This window comes from Odontesthes bonariensis, chromosome 24 (genome assembly GCF_027942865.1).
Source record: "Odontesthes bonariensis isolate fOdoBon6 chromosome 24, fOdoBon6.hap1, whole genome shotgun sequence".
Taxonomy (NCBI): domain Eukaryota; kingdom Metazoa; phylum Chordata; class Actinopteri; order Atheriniformes; family Atherinopsidae; genus Odontesthes; species Odontesthes bonariensis.
The window spans coordinates 11,188,844-11,209,448 of record NC_134529.1 but is presented as its reverse complement, the minus strand read 5'-3'; the positions used below and the strand labels follow the sequence as shown (position 1 = coordinate 11,209,448).

The 20,605-nt window shown below is 42.5% G+C and overlaps 2 protein-coding genes across 7 annotated transcripts in view; both read left to right on the top strand.

The window, feature by feature from the left end:
* The first annotated feature begins 4,648 nt into the window (after positions 1-4,648).
* Positions 4,649-17,347, top strand: LOC142374927 (sine oculis-binding protein homolog). Of its 2 annotated transcripts, none has more exons than XM_075458799.1 (7): positions 4,649-4,981; positions 7,532-7,661; positions 7,928-8,122; positions 9,453-9,604; positions 10,876-10,971; positions 11,083-12,987; positions 15,085-17,347. In XM_075458799.1, the coding sequence occupies exons 1-6, from the start codon at positions 4,889-4,891 to the stop codon at positions 12,976-12,978; spliced, it is 2,562 nt and encodes an 853-aa protein (XP_075314914.1). In that variant the 5' UTR covers positions 4,649-4,888; the 3' UTR covers positions 12,979-12,987; positions 15,085-17,347. The 2 variants fall into 2 exon arrangements, with proteins under 2 accessions (XP_075314914.1, XP_075314913.1); XM_075458798.1 differs by having other exon boundaries at positions 11,062-12,987.
* Positions 17,348-18,365: 1,018 nt separating this feature from the next.
* Positions 18,366-20,605, top strand: part of LOC142375585 (rho-associated protein kinase 2-like) — a 30,619-nt gene continuing 28,379 nt past the window's right edge. For all 5 annotated transcript variants that reach the window (XR_012768993.1, XR_012768994.1, XM_075459683.1 and 2 more), the window contains exon 1: positions 18,366-18,789. Coding sequence is in view for 3 of the 5 variants with exons in the window: in XM_075459683.1 (XP_075315798.1) it covers positions 18,694-18,789 (96 nt within the window). In the remaining 2 variants the exon portion in view is untranslated. The remainder of the gene's footprint in view (positions 18,790-20,605) is intronic.

Here is a 20,605-nt window from a genome sequence, read left to right as displayed (position 1 = left end):
AGCAGCAGACGGAGCTTTTTTATACCAGCTGCAGGTCTGTGACGTAAGCACGGCGTTCTAACGGAGTCCTGGACGTCGGGGAAATAAACTTTGGCAATTCAGAAATGAGACATTAGCTAATAATGGAGAGTGTTTGGGCCACTTGAATTCACACTGGGGAGACAATGGCACGGTTTTTGGTTCACTGTAAACTATTTATTTAAAAGTTTGGAGGCATGCTGAGCACGCATGCTCGTCTTGGTCTTGAGCGTGCAGTTTTTTTTTTTTTTTTTGTTGTTGTTGTTGTTGTTGTTGTTGTTTTTCTTATACCTTACTTTAAACTCAGCAGCCGGCTCCAGGCTAATTATTTTCCCCACAAAAAGCACTCCGTAAGTCCACCCACCTAAAACTTTCCATCACCATTCTGTCAACTTGGCGACATCAAGTAGTTTTGTTTTTCAACCTCCTTGAAATTTGAATAGGTCTTCTGATCACATAGAATTGTTGCCTCCTGCTGCCTTGTCGACAGAAGAAAGACTTTAAATGCTTTTAAATGGCAGCACAAAAGTCAAATGTCACCTGGCTGTAACTTGTTGAGTGGTTTTAACATGAGGTGTGCGACAGCGACGCCTAGCGTTCAACAATGATATGGAGATTTGTATTGTGTGAGTACCATGAAGAAATTCAAAGTTGTGCCAATTATACGTAATTAAGCAAATGCCCCTGGTTACACCTGGTTTTTGTTTTGATCGTTTAAAAAGGACCCCTTATTTTGCTTTTTAGAATTTAAATCCTATTTAAATCAACTTTCCTTTGATGAGTTTCACATCTTTTTCATTGATTTTCTATTGTTCTCATCAGCCTTTGTGTATGAGAGTGTATGATTTTGTCAATCTAGACAGTGGTGTTTGTTCTTTCTTTGCTGATGCAAATGTATAAAAAGAATATAATACAGTGAAAACAAGAAGGTGTTTGAAAGTTTGTGAACACTTTTACTATTTCTTGAATTTTGTCCAAAATATGTCAGAGACAACTTGAAATTCTTCCAGAAGTAAATATTGAGAATCCAAGTAAAATGATATTGGTCAAACTTTAATTGGGGGAAATGAATATTATCTGAATGACAAAAATGATTCCAATGACCTAGTATGAAGTCCTTGTTATTCATTACCTGCAACTGATCATTTCCAGTAGCTGTTGATGAGTCTTTCATTTCAACTTGGAGGCATTTCAGCCCGTTTATCGAAACAGAACAGTTTCAAATATGAGGTACCCATGTCATGTCAGGTTCTTATGCTTTTGTGCTGGATTAAGATCAGGACTTGGTCTTGTTCAGGACTAACTTTACCTTTAACCTTCACTAAGCGTTCTTTGACGCACATATTCCTGACATTCAGTTTGTGGACAGATGTTCTGACATTTTCTTTTAGAATTCACTGCAGTATTTCATGATTTCTTGTTCAATCACTGATGACTAACAAAACAGGCCCAAGCCACGATATTAATACCACCATGTTTCACAGAGGCTAAAGTGCTCTTACGCTTTTGCAGGGATCTTTTTGAAAAGCGGTGGCTTCCTCTTTGCAGCCCTATCGGGTATATCATTGCTGTTCACTGTTCTCCGGATGTTTGACTTACGAATATTTACATTACCAACGTAAATAAGGATCAACCGTGAACTCTGCATATGATCACGCGCTTTATATTTGGAGTGATTTGTGGGTCAACAACTACTTGGGAGGGTAATGATGGTTTTGAATTTCCCCCATGGCAGACAATCTGTCTGACAACAACAACAAAAACTCTTTTTTTTTTGTTCTTCTGAGGTTCTTAGAATTTTTCTTTGTTCATGCCATGATTCTACCACAAACACGTTGAAAAGATAAGACTTAGAAATATCCCTACATCAAAGAGGGGGACGACTCACATCTGATTGTCATCCCCCTGATTGAAAACACATGACTCTAATTTCACCTTCAACCTAACTGTTAATCCTACCATTGCTTCCCACAGAAATGTAATTTTGGACCAATTTGATCAGTAACTAAGCATAATACAAGCACCGTTTTCTGTCTATTTTATTCAAAAGGATTTTCTTTTTCGACTTTTAGAACTTTTAATGATGCTTTACCCCCCTTTAAGGCAGACTTATATCAACATGATATAAATGTCCCGAAACAGCAATGAATATAAATGAAAACTGTGTTTAACAAACTTTTCTATGACACAAAGCAATGGGCCAGGGACGTAGATGTCCTAATTATTGTGTGTTTGTATGTAATTTGACGCAGAGAAAAACACCAGGCTATATTCATCACTAATGTGCACACATCGCCCTCCATCGGTGAAAATACACCACCATAAACCACAACGGCTGTATCCTTCTATTAAATCTGAACACAGACGAACATTTACATCTCCTGAATTGCACTTGATGTTCGCTGTAATCATGTGCCCGTTTACAGTAACGCGAGTAATCGTGCACAAAGTGCCCAATTGTCATGATTCTACCCAGATGTTGGGGATTGTAACTTAAACCCCGAAGACTGTCTTTGGTCCTCTGTCATTTGTGTGCCTAAGTGGATTTCTTAGGAAATGGTGAGACGGCCTTACTCCTGCCTTCACCCCCAGAGGAACCTGAAGGGACAGCGCTCCCTGCAGAGGCACCAGATGTGCGCTGTTATGGAGAGCAGGAGAGAGGAGCCTTTTGTGAGGCATCAGATAAGCCCTGTTCCCAAAGCTTTGCCGGATCAGGTATCATCAGCGAAGTCTACGAGGGGGCGAAACCTAAGCCCTGCGCAGTGGATCTGGTTTCTGTTTACACGAGCGTGGTCTCTGGATTTCTCTAACCAGAGCAGACCGAGGTGGGCTGACGGAAGAAGAAAAAAAGCCTGTGAAACAGCCTGGCTGTCCCGCCTGTCTGTCTCTTCTGAGGTTCGAAGCGACTCCTGCAAGAGGAGGACGTTTGGAGTTGTTTTGTAGTAATCTAAACCCAATACTGACACGTATGGTAATAAAGTATCCGACTTATTAAATTCTTTACACCTGGGTGCATCAACCCAATGTTGCTCAAAGTAATAATTGTTCAAAGTTGACGTTGATGAACGCAATTGAATCATCTCTTAAATGTTATCACCAGCAGTGGAACATGATACGGTAATAAATTCCCTGGGCTTGCTTCAGGAATAACCATGGGGACAAATGTTTATGTTCAGAGCCCTTGTTTGCACAGGGAGACAGGAGCGCGCCACACACCTCCCTAGATGTAAACCCTGCCCTCAGGCATGTGTCCTCGAGTGAGGGCGGCTCAGGCCAAATGTGGACTTTTCAGGTGTTTTTAGTGCAGTGCGCACACACTGGCACTGATCAAACAGATGCCATTTGAGAGTGCTTCAAACATTGTGCCACGGTATCATTTAACTCGCAGCAGTCTTTCCATCTCTTTATTTTAAGACAAGAGCGTACAGACAGTGTTTGTACTGTGTCCCCTCAGATAAAACACAGTCTTTGCATTCCTTATGAAATGTATCTGTTGAGATTTGGGAGGGGTGGGCGCCAGGTGTTGGGTTACATCAAATCAGATGTGCCTTCCCTTCACAGAGCGCACGAATGAGGCCGGAAGTCGAGGGGTTTGCCTTTCATAATAAAACAGTAGAGTTTCAGTTGCATCTCTTTGTGTATCCAACGATTGTTGAGTTTTAGATCAATTTCATAAGCCTTAATGCCACTTCTTCGTTTTCGGTAAGTGAAAGAGAAACGGTGCAACAAAAACCTGTTGCAGAGCAGTTGGGATGCTGACAAATGTGAATACACACAGAATGCAGTCAAACACAGCTATTTGGCCAGTATGGAGCAATACATCCTGTCTCTCACATAACAACATTTTAGGGAGAGCTGTGGAAATACAAAGTGAAACGTCATTTTATATGTATTATGACAGAATTTATTTTTAGTTAAAGAGCCTAAGTACTAAACACTCCTGCTTCTGGTAAAAAATAAAAAAAATTGGTTGCGTTATGAAACAAAAATATGACAACGGAGGCCCTTCAAGAGTACAGGAACCAGTTCCCAAACACTATTAAAGTGTTGTTAAAAGACATGATGCAACACTTTGGTAAGCCACTGTCTTCTTCTGTCTTCCAACTTTAAAACACAACATTTGACATATTGTCTTTTTTCAGTCACCGATTCATATATATGGTTTAAATTATTTGGATGTCATTGCATTCTCTAGTCATTTATATTTTACTCAGCATCCCAGCTTGCTTTAGATCAGCTGTTCTGTATGTGCATTGGTAAGTTTTGAACTGATGTCTGATTTAGAGGGAAACATATTTGTATGTCTGGCTATATTTTTTGTCTGATTTCAACAGTTTTTTCAATATTAGAAATACAAACATTCACATATGACATGTAAACAGTAGGCTACACTTAATTAAGTTTTTATGAGATTAAATTTAGCAACAAATGTGGTCTGTTGTTACTGAAATTGCTGTAAATATTCAACAGAGATTGAGCTGCAATTGATCTATTTTGATTTCGTAACAACTTCAAAGTTCCTTAATCTTGCTTTGGTTTTGCTTCACTAGCTTTTTCCCCATGTCATCTCTAGTAGGGCCTTTACTTTAAAAGTCTTAACGGGAAAAGGTTTCTTGGGTGTCAGTAGCAGCTTGACAGCGGTGAAGCAGAGAGAGTGGGGGGATTGTTCAGCGGCTGGGCCTCCAACGCGGACAGTACACGCATGTTCACTGGAGCAGTATGGTGCGAAACCCTAAATGAGGGACTTGGACGTCCGGGAATGACAGCGGCTGTCACCGGGAGTGACAACTTTCACTCTGAGCGACTCCGCTAAAACTCCTCCAGCTGACACTCAACACTGATCCGGATCGGATCCAGCCAGACCAGGACTATGCCAGAGATGGAGAAAGGCAGACCACCGGAAAATAAACGCAGCAGGAAACCAGCGCACCCCGTGAAGAGGGAGATTAACCAGGAGATGAAGGTGAGAATTTGCTCGTGTGCTTCTACTAGATTAGGTTTTGAGCAGTGAGAGGTGCTTTTTCAGCGAGCTGTAACTTTTTTACGCACGCATTCGCAGAGCGTCAACTGCGCACAAATCAGTGCTGGGAATAATCAAGACATATACTCCGTTTATTTTCAATAAATACTATATTTGTGTCTATTTATGTAAATAATTATTTAATCGGGTTTTACTGAAAGTTGAGAAAAAGTACTCAAAGTTCCTACTTTTTGGGAGACGATTCAATAAAACATTTTTTATTTATAATTTCAAATTAAAAATGAAACTCAGTAAGACACAGGCAGTTTTACGTCTAGATGTTAGTAGTTAATTTAAGGAAAATAGGTTGACATTTGCCTTCTAGTGACGCCATGGCCAGCTGTGGTCGGACGCGCACTCTGAACTGTCCAGCGGAGATCCAGATGTGCGTCACTTCTTCCCCGCTCCCTGCGGTGCGCTCACTTGCTGCACCACAGAGACTCATGAGAAAGAGAGGGGGGCATTTATATTCCTTAAATAGCCTGCTTCAGCCTCACACTGGGAAAACTCAAAAGCAGTGTCTCACTATTCTAAAGAATGCAAGCATCCCATTAAAGGCAAGCTCCTGCCGAAAGACAAAACACTGCTCACCAATGACAAGTGTAAGAATATCTCATCTGTTCCTTGTGTTGAAGAGCAGTGACTGTACAGGCAATAAGAAATTAAATCACAGTAACAGACACATTCCCTCCCACCATTATGAGCCTACTGCATGGAAACTAATCCCTGGATTGTCTGCTTTGTTTGGGTTTGGACACTGGCTATTTGAGACGCTTGACTGTGGTAAAGGATATTTGAGGATCCTTCTAGCTGAAGCAGAGAAATCTAAAAAGACAAGCCATTTTCTTGGGGGAGTTTCTGGCCTTTTGTGAGAGAGGAAACATGCTCATTTTTGTGTGTAAGAGGGGTTTGGATTGTAGTGTTTGATATCCAGGGAAGTGTAGTGTTACATCTTAACTAATTTTAATCAAAACATGTGAAATGCTATCCTTGCTTGATGTGAGCCTGCTTGGGCTAAATCTCAGGGTCAGCCCCAGTTTGTTGCCTTTGGCTGCAACTCTCCGTGGTTTGGGATATGGCTTGTCACTCTTACAAAGCAGATGTTTGTCTAAACTGCCAAAAAGAAACAAAAACAATATTGTGGGAAGTGGAGGGCAGGGTGAGGGAAATAAATTCTTTCGTTCAGGAGAAAAAAAGATTAAGTGACACATGGCTTTACGGGAGGAAAGTTGATGTAAGTGCTGTCCTTCTGGGTAACACCAAAATTTGGCATGCTGGGAAATAAACCAGACTAAAATTGGCCAGTAAAATCCCAAAGGTGTGCACCACCAATTTTTAAACAGCAAAGGAAAAAAAGTGAAAGAAAGATAGGCAGGATGGCAGGCAAAGTGATTTTCTAGTTCAGCTGAGGTCCGACCCAGTGTTGTCTCTGTAATACATCTGTTTCAACACCACATTCGGACCTACTCCCTCCACGTCAGACCCAAGCGCAGCACCAGACACCGGATACTTAACTTTAATCATCGTTAGGCATATTTAGCTGGATATGATACCGCTGCTTTCACTCACCCACACACTCTCCTAGACGCACACACTGAGCACAAAGTGAGCAAGCGAGGGAGAGATCCATTTCTTTGAGGCCCTAGTGCAGAGCAGAGGTCGGAGTGAGGAAAGCAGGGGAAAGAATGTGCAGTCAGTACTACAGAACTACAACACCGCTACAGCAGACTGGCTGTGCTGGAAAAGGGTGAAACCTGAGCAGCAGTGCTGTGTCGGGTGTCAGGGCTGGAAGGTGCTGGGATGGAGGGGAGGATGGGGAAGATGGGAGGTGGTGGCAAAAAAGAGGCAAGGGGAGGGACAGGGAAAGCTGGAGAAAGGGATTGAGTGGTGGACATTAGAAAGAGAAGAGTAGAGAAGAGTGGGGCATTTCCGAGAACCATGGGACCTCGCTGTGGTGTAGGGTGTCCCGCTCTGATTTCTGCCCGTTCCGGATCAGGTTTCTCCTCCAATCCGGTTCCACTAAAGCCACAGAGAGAGGTGGGTGGATAAAAAGAGGGACCTTTGTGTTTTTTTTTTCATCTGGTCGTAATAAAAAAATAAAAAAAATGAGACCACACATCCCATCTGTGCAGAACAGTTTTCTTTTCTCCCCCTTTTTTCCAATTAAAAGAGATAAACAAAGGATGATTCATAGATTTCACACTGGTGTTAGGTTTTAAACCTTTCCGTCTCAGATTTAGCAAGAGTAAACAACTTGGAATACATCATGGAAAAAGAGTCATACTGTACTCCACTGTGCCCCTATTCATTTCTCCAACAGGGCTGGGGCTGAGAAAGAAGCCCTCACATTGATTCAGAGTAGGAAGGTCTGATTATGTTTAACATAGGATGAAAAGTTCCACTAATAACCCTGAGACGCATGCTTACAATTTCCCATTTGCAGACATGCTTTACTTAAAATTTTAATTCCTTTTCCTCTTTTCTCTCTTGCAGACGTTTGCAGAGAGCACCATGAACGAGCTCCTGGGATGGTATGGGTACGACAAGGTGGACCTCAGGGAGTCTGAGGCTAACGAGATCAGAAACTACAGAGAGAGGCGTCAGCATGTGTCTGTGCTAAAAGGTGAGGGCAGGTGTCGACAGGTCACTGTTGGTGCTGTGATACACCAACTAACAGGTTCTGCAGGTTTTGGTGCAGACATTGAGTCACTGCTCTAATTTGCCCAACATATTCTCCAGTGGTTGCAACTACTCAAGTTTCATTCATTCAGATGAATCTTTTGCTTGTGTATAGGTTATTATACTATCGTGTAAGCTGTACTGTAGTTTTATGGTATTGTATTGCATGACAAAGCCAGGGTAATATTGCATCTTGTTCACGTCTTTCAGAAAACTCTTTGCCAAAATCCAAGAGCCTGGACACGAACGTCAATCATTCAGTCTTGGCCATAAAGAGTGGAGAGAGGGAATCCTCCAGTGTCCCTTCCTCTTCACCCTCTTCTTCATCAACAAGTTCATCGCTGACCACCCCCAAGGAGCACAAGAGTTCCCCTGTCATCGTCCCCCTCATAAAGCCATCAGCAGGTACGGGACTTCGGTAGCTCTCATGAGGAGATAGAAAAGTGATCACTTCAAAGTCTTCTTGTTAAATTATGATTTTAGTTTATAGCATTGCTTCCCTCTGCTTCACATAATCCAGGATTGACATTCTATTTACTGTCTGTGCTTAGAGATGAGGGTGTAAGACCAGCTGCAGACTATGCTGCAGGTATTAGTTTCAGCCTTTTCCTAAAAGGTGCCTGAGAAGTAATAGAAGCTCTGGAGAAAGTTAGGAGGCGCTGCGGTTACATGACGTGTGCTTGTCCTCCAGTTACATGGCGTTAATTATTTCAGTTCAGTTTAGTGTTCTTTTGAGAATGATCAACTCTTCAGATGGAATCATTTTATGAAAAAAAGAGCAAAAGCCTGAAAAAGTGAAATATCTGAAGTCCCCTGTTGATTTCATATTGCTCAGTGGCAGCAATCTGAGAGTAATTACTTTGGAAGTTTGTTGCCATAACAACACAAAACAATGCAGCATAATAAAATTCAGGTCAGGGAAACTGAACAAGCAGATGTTGCTGTATAGTCTCACCTTTTTATACCATGCAGCACATGTCAGTATTTTCTGTTATTTTGACTGTGTTTTTCAGCAAACCTGACCTTAAATAAACATTAAATTGCTGCTTTTACTGTTGGCATCTATGTTTTCTGTGCAATGTAGGAGTTATAGCCCTGTCGTTGCCCTGCATGCTACACTATTAAACTGCATGAACTGGTCTTGTGTGCCAAATGAGCCACTGATCTGATAGTTCTCACCCAGGATGGATGTAAAAGTCCTTGAATGAAACTGACAAGGTCAGACTCAGTCATTGTTGAATTCCACTGTGCTGGAGAATCACGTCAAAACAAAATGCTAGTGTCCACATATTTCCTCACTGCGGCATAACTGCATAAAGCCGACAAAAAGTTGCAATAAATAATATAAAATAAATAAATAAGAAAGATGCAGTTGGATCTCTGGTCTCCCCTGGAAGAATATCACCCTGAGACTCCTTCAATTAATTCACTTTCTGATACATCACTACTTAGGAAGTCTGAAGCACCTCCAGCTATCAGCTAAAGACTTGGGATTCATTAACATACTGAAATTATTCAGCTGATCCATGTCTCTTTAGTATGAGTGAAATTAAAGGGTTTTTTCTGTTAACCCTCAAAAATAGTCAGCTTATTTGCTCAATGCTGTTCTCATCCTCATAAGATCTTCTAAAGCCAAGACCAACACCTGCCACCTTGGCACTGATCTGTATATAATACTTTTTCATATTGATTAATTGATCGCCCTCCTTTGTTCTGATTTTTTTTTCCCCTGCAGTGGAAGATGTGCAAAATGTGCAGATCGTGTGTGTTTGGTGCCAGAAGGAAGGTGTAAAACGCTACTCGCTATGTATGGGCTCTGAGCTCAAGAGCTTCTGCAGTGAGAAGTGCTTTGCTGCCTGCAGACGGGCCTACTTCAAACGCAACAAGGTTATTATGAATTGTGCATACAGTATATAACACTGTGGGAAGTCATACACTTGGTTTATCTCTTGTTGATGATGTCCATATCCTGATTTGATATCCTGATATCTGCAAGATGATGATTTAGCACGAGATGTTTCCATAGTTTTGGAGCATTGAGGGTGGCGATACAAAAGCATTACATGTACATATAAGTGCACAGACACATAAAGATGCAGTTTATGCACAGTTTGCACTGGCAGTGTCACCATCCATACACAGGAGATCGAGCATCAGCTGGTTTCTGGCAGGTACGCAGACCTCTACAAACAGATACTCCTAATCTTGTGAGGTCGTAAGTGAGATTCAATTGCAGGAATTCAAAAAAGGGGGAACCTTCAAGAGCACAGTTCCTAGTAAGTATAGAGAAGCCAGTTAAGGAGTGGTGGGAAGGGGGGGTCAAACTTTATACAGGACACTTAGTATCGGTTTCGCGTTAATGCAGAAGGGGTAGGCCATTAAGTGGCTTTGGTCTGGAGGACAGGAAAGCTGCAACTAGGGAGAAACGCTCTAATGCACATAGCCATGATTTTTCACCTTCCATTACGACATGAATATACCGCCTTTAGAGGTACGGGATGACAGGCTGCTGTATAGTCTTTCACGTTTAGTGTTGTTTATACTGTGGTGGGTTTATTCACACAACAACACAGACACAAAGGGAGGCTGAGCAGACTGTGTGCAACAAGCACTCCTATGTTTTTTGAAGGCGGGGAGAAAAGCATTTCTGTTGGCTTGTTGCTGCTTGTCTGAGAGGAAGGCCAGGAGGCCTGGGGCGAGGTGTCCACTTTCAGCGCATACCTTACCTTCAGCTGCCTCATGTTTCGTAACTCAACACGACTCATTGGGTCACAGAGATGGGGGAGCACTCAGATCCACAGCATATCAGTTTACATGAATCAGAAGGAATTTCCTATATTAATACTGGTGGGGACATTAGTGATATGACAATACATCACCTGCATTATCTCCCTACTTGGTTGTAGAATCATATCTGTTGTACAACACAGTTTTCCTCCCCTTTGTTTTACTGACCTTTAGGATTTTAGTACCTTGCGTGAACTTTCAGCTACTTCATGACAAGGCCATTGATTTTAAACTATTTTTTGTCTTGTTATGTAAGCGCTCAAATGTGGTTTTATGAGCACAGATGGATTCTACTGAAGCATTTGACAACAAACTCAAACTGCCTCACAGTGGTGTGTCATGTTTGTCACACTGTGGTTTTTCCCTGTCAGGCCAGAGATGAAGACCTCCACAGTGAGAGATCCCCTCAGCACCCTCATCCAGAGGACTCGCCCAGACTGGTGTTAAAGATAAATACCAATGTCAGAGTAAGAGGACACTGTATCTTTTGTTTTCAACAATATAAGTAGGCTATGAAATTACAAGGTTTAAACATGCAGAAGTATGACCCCCCGCAGTCTCTCTCCCCTGTGCCACAGGTATGTGATTGGTGCAAGCATGTTCGTCACACTAAAGAATATCTTGACTTCGGATCTGGGGAGGAACGACTGCAGTTCTGCAGCACCAAGTGTCTGAACCAGTACAAGATGGATGTTTTCTACAGAGAAGCCCGTGCAGCTCTCACCAGCTCCAGCCCAAATAGAACAAGCCAGGATGGGAGGGTGGATGGCAGTGTGGCTGGGCAAAAGCTACTTACCCCTGAGTCTTGGAACAGCAGCAGCAGTACAGGGGAAGCACGGAACAGAAATCTCTCTCCAAAAGGGTCTGCACTAATTCATGGATTAGCAGAATCTATGTCCATATCACCTTCAGAAGCTTCATCTTCTTCCAAAGTATCTGTCTCAGGGCTAAGGGGCCTGGATAGATCTGTCCAACCACCTCCACCTCCCTCTAATGTGTCCCCCCACCCTGCTCCCCTTCCTCCTCCTCGCCCTCTTCTGGATCAAAAGCCAGTACCTCAAATCCCCATACCCTTTATCAGACCTCCTCTTCATGCTCAGGGCCTAAGAAGCCCCCTTGTCAATCCTCCTAGACATCCAGGACCCCCTTCCAGCCCTATCCACAGACCTCCACACTCTCCTCTCCTGCAGCCCCCCACCTCTACTTCCATGAATCCACCTGGACTGATGCATCCTTTCCCAGGAGCCTACTTCCCTGGCTTGCACTCCCCTCCTCTGAACATGATGCCAAGAGGCCCTGTCCCAATGCCTCCCATAATGAACTATGGTATTCCCTCTTTTAGCCCTCTTCTGCCCCATCCCACTGTCCTGGTCCCTTATCCCATTATTGTTCCCCTGCCTGTCCCCATACCCATTCCTATCCCTATTCCAGTACCCCCTAAAGCAGCGATAGAAACTCCAAATCACAGTGGAGTTATCCAGCCTGTGCCAGAGGGGATAGACAGGAGTAGATTCAGGGCCAACAGGCCCCCATCTCCAGGAATCTCTGAAGGAGACAACAGATTGGTTGCCAATAAATTGGGTGGAACCTTTCCTAGAAGCCTCACCTCACCAAGTGAGCCCAACCCCAGAGACACAGATTGGGTTAAATCAGAGAGGCCATTTCTGTCCCCAGCATCCACACCTCAGAGTGGAGGATCCTCCCCCAGATCACAATACAATGAATTTCCCTGCCCTGCTGCAGGGTCGGAGGGACAGACGGACTATAAGCTGCACACAGAGCGGCAAGTCATCCAAAGGGTTCTTCAAAGGACCCAAGTGAAGCTGGAGCCCAGTGCTAATGGAATGATAGACCTATCAGGGCTGGGGGAGTCAGCACCTGGGCAGGTTAACAGATCAGGACTCCATGACATAATCAAACCTACCCTTTCTCTTCCACAGTCACCTTCACATGACACTATCTACCAGCCACAGGACTCCCACTCTCCACCTTCTCACACCCCACCCAGCCCTACAGAGAGCAGCCTTTTACATGATGCCAAGTCCTCTACCCTGACATCTCAGGACCATGGTCAAAATGGTGTGTCCTCCTCATCCACGCCTACCAGTATGGACTCTTCCCTACCCCAGAGATTACCAGCACCACCCCATGACCCTGCACTTAGTGAGCTGGAAGCTGTCAAAGAGAACAAGTGCTCAGTTGTTAGCCCAGTGCGGGTTGAGGGCCCCGTTAGTCAAATGGAAGGGCCCTTAACAGTTGCTGGGGATGTAGGAGAGGACTCCCATGTTCCTGATGAGGACCATGCCTATGCTCTGCCCACAGCGCCAAAGACAGGTGGGACTGCCACCCCACTGCTCTTGCCCAAACTCAGGGACAAGGGTAGCCTGAGGAGTCCTGCTAATATGCCCAGTGCCGGAGATATGGAGCCAGCTCTGAAGAGGCGGTGCCTACGAATCCGAGATCAGAATAAGTAGAGGATAGAGGTGGGTTATTCAGTTGAAATTTGACAAAAGATATTGATAGTGTTGCTTTTACTTACTTTTATAATATTTGATTTTTAACATTTTTAGAGAGATCTAATTTTCTACCAAGTTAACTACAACTTTATTTGCATAATCTCTCTGTGATATTTCACATTGGATAAATTAAAAACATAAATATCTTTTTTAAAAAGCAAGTGGACTGAGGGACTGGATAATGTACTCATACACACATTCACACATATACAGGGCAAGCTTAATCACAGGTCTCACAGTATGCTCATGGTCACTAAACAACATGGCGCCAAACAGAGAGAATCCCAGTAACCTGACACTCCTCAGTCCTCTTAAGTTACAACAGAGGAAGGAGGTGGAGGGCACAAGCAGTAAGAGTCACTTTGAAAGGCGATCACTTTACCACAACCCGACAGTCACAATACTTTGTTTGCATGGCCGTCTGTTTTGCAGGCTCGAATACGCCATGGTAAATGCATCTTGCTAAGATGGAAGGAAAGAATTTGACAGTTACTAACTAAGTTCCAATCGGGAACTGTTTGCAGTGTATGAAGAGGTGGTGAGTTCATGAGTTGGAAGCAGATAGCTGCTGCTAAGTCAAAACTTTGACCTTCAGGTTATGGGATAGCCTGTCCAAAATGACACTCAGACAAAGCGACAGATGAAGTTGCGGTCTTGCAGTATGAACTGCAAGGCAATACAGGCATCTTTCTGAGGCTGCTGTACAGACAGAGGTGATTGTCAGGCAGACTGCAAGGCGCTGTGAATATGAGAGGCAGCCCTCTGCTGTGATAGAGCTCTGGGGTTTTATTAGAAAACACAGGGACTGAATCCGAGCGATCCGATTACACGTGTCATAACGACACTGTTCTGGCTTTGGCTCGTCTCACTCCATGTATAAGTTTGCACTCTCCTCTTCCTTTTCAGTGCTTTTCCTTTTCTTCACTCGCCACTGCTCTCCAGTGCCAAGCAGATGTTGTTGTTAGAATGCAGCAGGAAAGCCTCTATACTTTGGACCAATCAAAGGCCCTCTTGATTTCACTTGCCTGGCAGTCCACATTTATGTAACACCACCCATCATTCTCACCTGCTGGTATCTTATCATAACATGATCATGTTTCTGTTTTGCTGCATGTGCTGAGATTGATCTTCTGATATTACAGAGTTGATTCAAATTTCAACCAGTCTACTTTTCTCTCTGTATTCCTTTTCAAGCCACCAAGGGCCATAGGTCATATTAATAATTGTGTTTTAGTGATGGCTGTTGATAGTGACAGAGTCACAGAAACCTTTATCTTGTACCCCAGATGTTTAGTGCCTTAGAGCAACAAGATCTCCTTTCACTAAATGAGTTCTTTGTCATTTGTTGTGGTTTCATGCATTGCCGTAGTAACCAATACATATGAAATCACAGTGTGCTGCTTGTGTCTTGCAGACTGGTTTATGGCCTTGCGTTGTATGTAATGGGATCTGGTTGTCATATGTGAATGACTTTAGCTAGCCACCTCTGTGCTCTGAGCAGAACATTGCTGTCTTGTTCTGTTGTCCCCGCTGCAAAAAGTCCTCCCAGTCTGACAGAGTCTGCAGCCAACTGGAAGATTTCACCTCAGGAAACAGTCCGTTTTTTCGTCTCAGTTTTCCTTGCCTTTATTTGGGATATTTTATAGCCCCGTGTAATCTGATCCAACCACATGGGTATTCGCTGAGCGTTTGAAACTAAAACGCAATGGGACAGAGGGAGTACAGAACCCTGGTTTGGCCCTTAAGTGTGTGTTTGCGTTTCGTATGTGTGTTTGAATGCGAGTCTGTGTAAGTGTGCGTGAGAGAAAAGAGGCCAGATGTTCTTAGTTTGATTGTGCCCTGTGCAACAGTTATCTGAGTGTTGACATGACTAAAAGCCTCATTCCCTCTGTTTATGTAGAATGGCTAGATTAAGTAACAAAGGTCCAGACCAGGAGACTTAGTTATAAGATATGGTGGAAATGGAAATTACAAAGAATCAGCCCAGAATCTATAACATCTCACCACTCTTTCTCTCTCCCTCTGTGTTTTTTTGCTCTCTTGCCCTTTCCACCAAATGAACAGACTCCCTGTTTAATACTGTATGGCAGAGCCAGATTCAGTGCCACGCCCTCTTGTGGACAACACCAGTGCTAACACCCTCCAGCCTGTCCCTCAGCCTGTCAGCCCACCAGAGTGTTGTTCTGCCTGTAGACCAGCAGGGTGCCAACCCAGGAAGCAGTCCAGATGGCCGAATCATCACCAGTCAATAAGGGGGAAGAACACACAACACACTCACACTTTTTGTCTTGGACCAAAGAACACCGGCTGGTGTGTTAGTGTTCATTGAGCGCTTGAAGGACAGAATCTCAGATTCTCTTCCTGTCTGACATTGCCCTAAAGCATGTATGTGTGCACAAGTGTGTGGGGCTGCCCAGATGCGCTCCTCCTCCTCTTCCTCCTTCTCTCCTTGCTCCACACAGCAGACAGAGCTCTGATCAGCCTTGTGTGGTCTTCTCAGATGGAGCCTGAACATGATCTCTTTCCAGGGGAAACGGTTTGTTTTCTCTGCCCGGCTTGCACAAAGAGCCACATTGTTCCTTTCCCCATATCCCACGCTGACTCCCCACTTCAGGTTTTGGGTTACCTGGCTGATGGGGGCTCAGACTTCAGGAGCTTTTTTTATTTTTTTTAGCATCAGCCAGGAATATAGTATAGCCTTCTCTCCTCCACCTATCCGCCCAATCTAAATACAGTACACACTACAAACACTGGTTCTGAGGTTTTATCCCTTGCAACTGATTGCCTGAGATTCCCCATTCAGCTCACTTCCCTTAAGGGAGGAGAGAAATATGCTGAGATGAAGATGTTGAGTAGTTTTCTCTCTGTGTTCAGTCAGGGTGAAGAATCCCCGAAGAGAGTTTCTACTTTCTCTCCCATAACAATGTAAAAGTACACCGACTATTTGAGGGTCAGTAGCTGAGATGATATGTGAACACTAATCGTCGTAATGACGCTGGTACACAAATGTGTGATTTGCAGATCCACAGTCACTTTCCTGAATCCACCAAATGTTGGAAGGCAGATCAGAGTGACTTCTAGCACTGAGTGCCACGCATGCTTAAATCTTATGACAGTTTTGATGTGACGGTTTAACTGATCCAGATCCAGATTTTTAAAAAAAAAATCTAAATGTTATCTGCTCTGATGTGGTGATTCTGACAAAACAACACTAATGTAATATTACCAAATGGGGTATTATACTCAGAGGCATCAAATGCTGTCATATGCAGCGATCAGTATTACAGTTCCCGCTGTTGGGGATACCTTGATCCAGCCAGATCACTTAGATGCTTGTCAATACTTGTCCGATGGTATGATTTCAGTTTTCAAGTTGAACTCAACACAGATACTATTTGATGTTATATTAACTTATGGATGATGCATTAATAGATTTTCATTTAAAAAGAAAAAAATCTTTATTTCCTCATTTGTATAATTCTTTGATTATATTTTGTGGGTGCCGAAACCCTTAAATGCCCCCTGCCTATGTGTTTATATGTTGCATCTCCACTAGAGAGCAGTGTTTGCCTTTGTTACTTTGCACCTGCCTTACTCTGACAACAAAGCACCAAAAGCACCAAAAGCAGTTGGCCAAAACCAATCTCACTGAGTACAAAAATGGACTCTGTGCCATCCGACTGATTTCCGAATCATAAGCCTGTCCCCAACATTTTGCCAGTACTTTGCCTTTGAGTCCAAATACTGCCTACATGAACCAGCCCCTCAAAGTTTCTTCTTAATAAGGACCTCATGACCTACAACCCCTGCTATCATTCCAAAACCACCCATGTATGTGTGCCCTACAGTGGCAACATATTCCACTGTCTCCCAGCTCATTCCAGCCCTCATCCTCACCACGGGTCATACCATCATGACACCGTCATCCTCAGATGGCAAGAGGACTTTGTCAACAGCTTGTATGAGTCAGCGATGACATCACTAAAAATAAACAGCTGCAATATCAACAAGTTCTTCACCAAAACATGCCAATACGTACATAATCAGGAGTGCCATTATTGGTTAAATTACTTAGTATTTTTTTTTTCTTTATCGTTGCCATTTCTCATGTGATACAAAAGTTTTGGAAAATATTTCTTTTGCGTCAGAGATTTTGTTGCTGTTGTTGCTCGGAATGCATAGATGATGTCTGACCCTCCCTGTCACACATTTAGCCTACTATCTCAAAGGAAACAGTCCGATTGTTTGTATTTGAATAAATATAAAGTAACCAAGAGCTTTGTTGGAGATCTCTTTGTAAAGTGAAATAAATAAAAGTTATTCTAAGAGCATAGAAAATGGCTGATGTGTTTATTCGTTTTACTTGAAACTGTTATTTTTGTTGGGCCACGTACATTTAAATCTTCATTTTGTGATTAAGAAACATATAAGCATGAAATACGTAACCATGCTGTGGACGTTGCAAATATTTATTTTTAGTTCCAGGACGTCTGAAAGGCAGCGCATCAGCATTCCTATAATACTGAAGGTTGGTACACCCTCTGTGCAGTGACGGTAAAATCAGATGAATGAGATAAGGGAAAAGGAATTCCGGCTTGCTAAGGTCTTGGTGTGAGTGAGGATTTGGGAGATTTTTAGGCGGGTGGCGGTAATCCGACCTGGGACAGCTACAATGATTAAGTGATAGAAACCAAAACAGCTGGACCGAAGTTTTCGAAAAAAAAAGTTTTGAACAAAGTTGGGGATTTATTTTTTATTTTTTATCAATTGACCTATAAATAGATAGCACGAACCGGATTTAAGGCCATACTTCAAAATAAAAGCATGAAAACCCTGCCAGAGGAAATAAGATAAGAAATGGGAATCTATTTATGTCTTCAATTGCAGTTGCACCCAAAAAAATATTGTAAGCTTATTTTAAAGACCCAACATGAAAAAAATCTATAAAACGCATGACTAAAAGTACAAAATATAGAAAAGAGACACATAATAAACACCTGGAAAGTAACTACAAAATACTAAAATATATATATATATTTGTAGGATTTAGTTGTGTTTTTAATTATAAAAACTAAAAGCAAACTAATTTGATCTTGTTTCTTTAAGTATCTGTACACAACAACTTTTTAAATTTATGAATAGATAGCAGATGCAGGTCTAACGACGGTAATTTGAAAATAATTGATTTATTTGAGTTTTATAAAGTAAGTAAAGTTGTTTCCTTAATGTAAACTGCCTGGGATTGAAGAGGCCATAGGACAGACTTTTAGTTTCATAGATATGATCGGAAGCAATACTAGTGTCTTTGGTCTGACTTAACAGTTGCGTGTCATACAGGTTGAACATGCTGTGGTCTGATAGGATTTTTTAGAGCCCACCTGACTGGTAGCAGCGACGGGACGCACCTTGGAGAGCAAAGTGCGCTTTGGTTTTTACTTCCCTGTGAGATATCAATAACTAAAGCCGCTTATGCGTTTTTCTTTGGTTGTGGACGAAAAATTAATTTGATAACTCAAGCCGCAGTTTGCCGAGGAGCAGACATGAGGAGCTGAGCCGAGCAGGAGAGGAGTGCGCCTCCACCCCCAGCCCGAGACAGAAAAACAGGCCCACAGGTGTTTTTTTTGTTCTTTTACATTTTCAAGTCATTTGAGCTGGATACGCTGTGCGGTAATCATGCTGGGAGCGGAGAGCAGAGTGGAAAGCCGGCTGGAGAAGCTCGAGTCCCTGATGAGGAATCCACAGTCGGCGCTCAACTTTGAAACCTTTCTGGTGAGTTTGCATTTACCCCGGGGGTCTGGCACGGTACGTGCGTCAGACCGAGTGAGTTGCACGCATAATTGTGAGTAGTTATTCGATCACCTGAAAAAAACACAGCTGAGGTAAACAGTTGTGGAAAAGTCAAATACAAAGGGAAAAAAATAAGTATTTTATTCTATAATATTAAAGAATAAGTGGGTGGTTGGTTAATTCATGTGTCCACCAAAGCTTATCATTACTCTGGATTTTAATCAGAGGTGTAGCAGAGGAAAGCCCCACCTAAACTCAATGCTCAGCCACCTTTCCTGTCTGGAATGCAATATGCCCCGACTGACACCAACAATGGGATCATATAATGGGGAATAAAGTATTATAATGATGACATTTTGTTTTACTTTGATCAAGTCTGATAGACTCACCGGAACCGAAAGTGTTTTAATTGAGCCAATCCATAAAATTCGCCCATAGGCAACAACAGTCTCTTTTTTTCCACTTCATCAGTGTCTGCTTGTGATTACCTGTTAAATATCTTGGTGTAGTCTCCAAATGACATGGGCTCCCTCTGACCTGTACTAAGAATGCACTCAGCTAGAATATAGATTAGCTTTTGTAACTGCCCCTCTGCCTTGGGAGGATCTAGCACAAGGCCAAAGCCTAACACTCAGCTCTATCTGTTTGATTTGTACTTGCACCACTGTGCTTACATTTGATGGATTTCTTTTTTTATAGAACAAAAGTGGCTCTGAAGGAATCTGTAAACTGGATTAACATATTTTATACATGCATTACAGAGAACTCTCTGCACTCGTGGGTTTTGCTTAGGAGGTGAAGTAGTATAGGAGTAGTCCATTTAGTTATCCAGTTGCTTCATACATATTTGATATTAATAAAAGTTCACCGACTTTGTTTCTTAGTTGGCCTTTTTTGCTCATTTTTGGAGCAAAGTTAGACCTACACAATCATGTTCATGCAACATAGATATGATAACCTGATGCATGCGTGAGACAGATAAAGTTTTTATGTTCATCCTCATGAGAGAGCCGAGTCTATTCTCAGTTGATGAGTCACATGCAAAGTCCAGTGTACCCTTAAGCCATTACTATTAGATCAAGTCCAACTTAACCCACACAGTGACGTAAGCGGACCAAAAAGTGATGTGAGTGTATTTACGTCAACTTTGAGCATCCATCCAAATCTCAGCAGCCATCATTTTCGGTTTTTATCATTACAGTCTACTTTGGCTGGCTTTGTAAGCAGCTCTGTAGTCGGCACAACAATGGCCACCATGCTTCCTAACTCTGTGAGCCACCACACAGGAAGCTGAGGGAACTTCCTGGAATTGAGATGGAGATAACCTGCCATGACCTCATGTCTCCATTTCCTGTTTGTCCACAATCGTTTTGATTGTGTAGGCACAAATGGTATGTTTTGAAGTGTTTTGTTCTTGTTTTGTTGAAGAAATTGGTTCTAAGTAATCCATTATTTCACTTCTGTAATGGTGGTTTTGCGGGGTTAATGATTGTAACAACAGGAATGATTAATGTGAAGTTCATTTCAGTTGGAAATTATTATTTCTTTTTGTTTTTGAAAATATATTTTTAATTGTTGCATCAAGTATAATTGTAAATGATAAATCGAGCTGATAGCCTCATTACTAAAGTCACCAACAAGGGAGCTCTTCAGTCAGTGCATTGATGTGTTATTTTACTGTTAGTTGTTGTTGTTCGGGCTACAGTCATTAGTTGGCATATAATAAGTAATCTAACTAATTGAACTTAAACAAAAACAACTCATATTTTCTCAATCAGACTCCTTAAATCGTAAAATA

Excerpts from the sequence above, each read along its gene's own strand:
- LOC142374927 (XM_075458798.1), top strand. The coding sequence starts at position 4,889 with ATGCCAGAGATGGAGAAAGGCAGACCACCGGAAAATAAACGCAGCAGG. Across the intron at positions 8,123-9,452 it reads CCTCATAAAGCCATCAGCAG|TGGAAGATGTGCAAAATGTG; the intron begins GTACGGGACTTC and ends TTTCCCCTGCAG. Across the intron at positions 9,605-10,875 it reads CCTACTTCAAACGCAACAAG|GCCAGAGATGAAGACCTCCA; the intron begins GTTATTATGAAT and ends TTTCCCTGTCAG.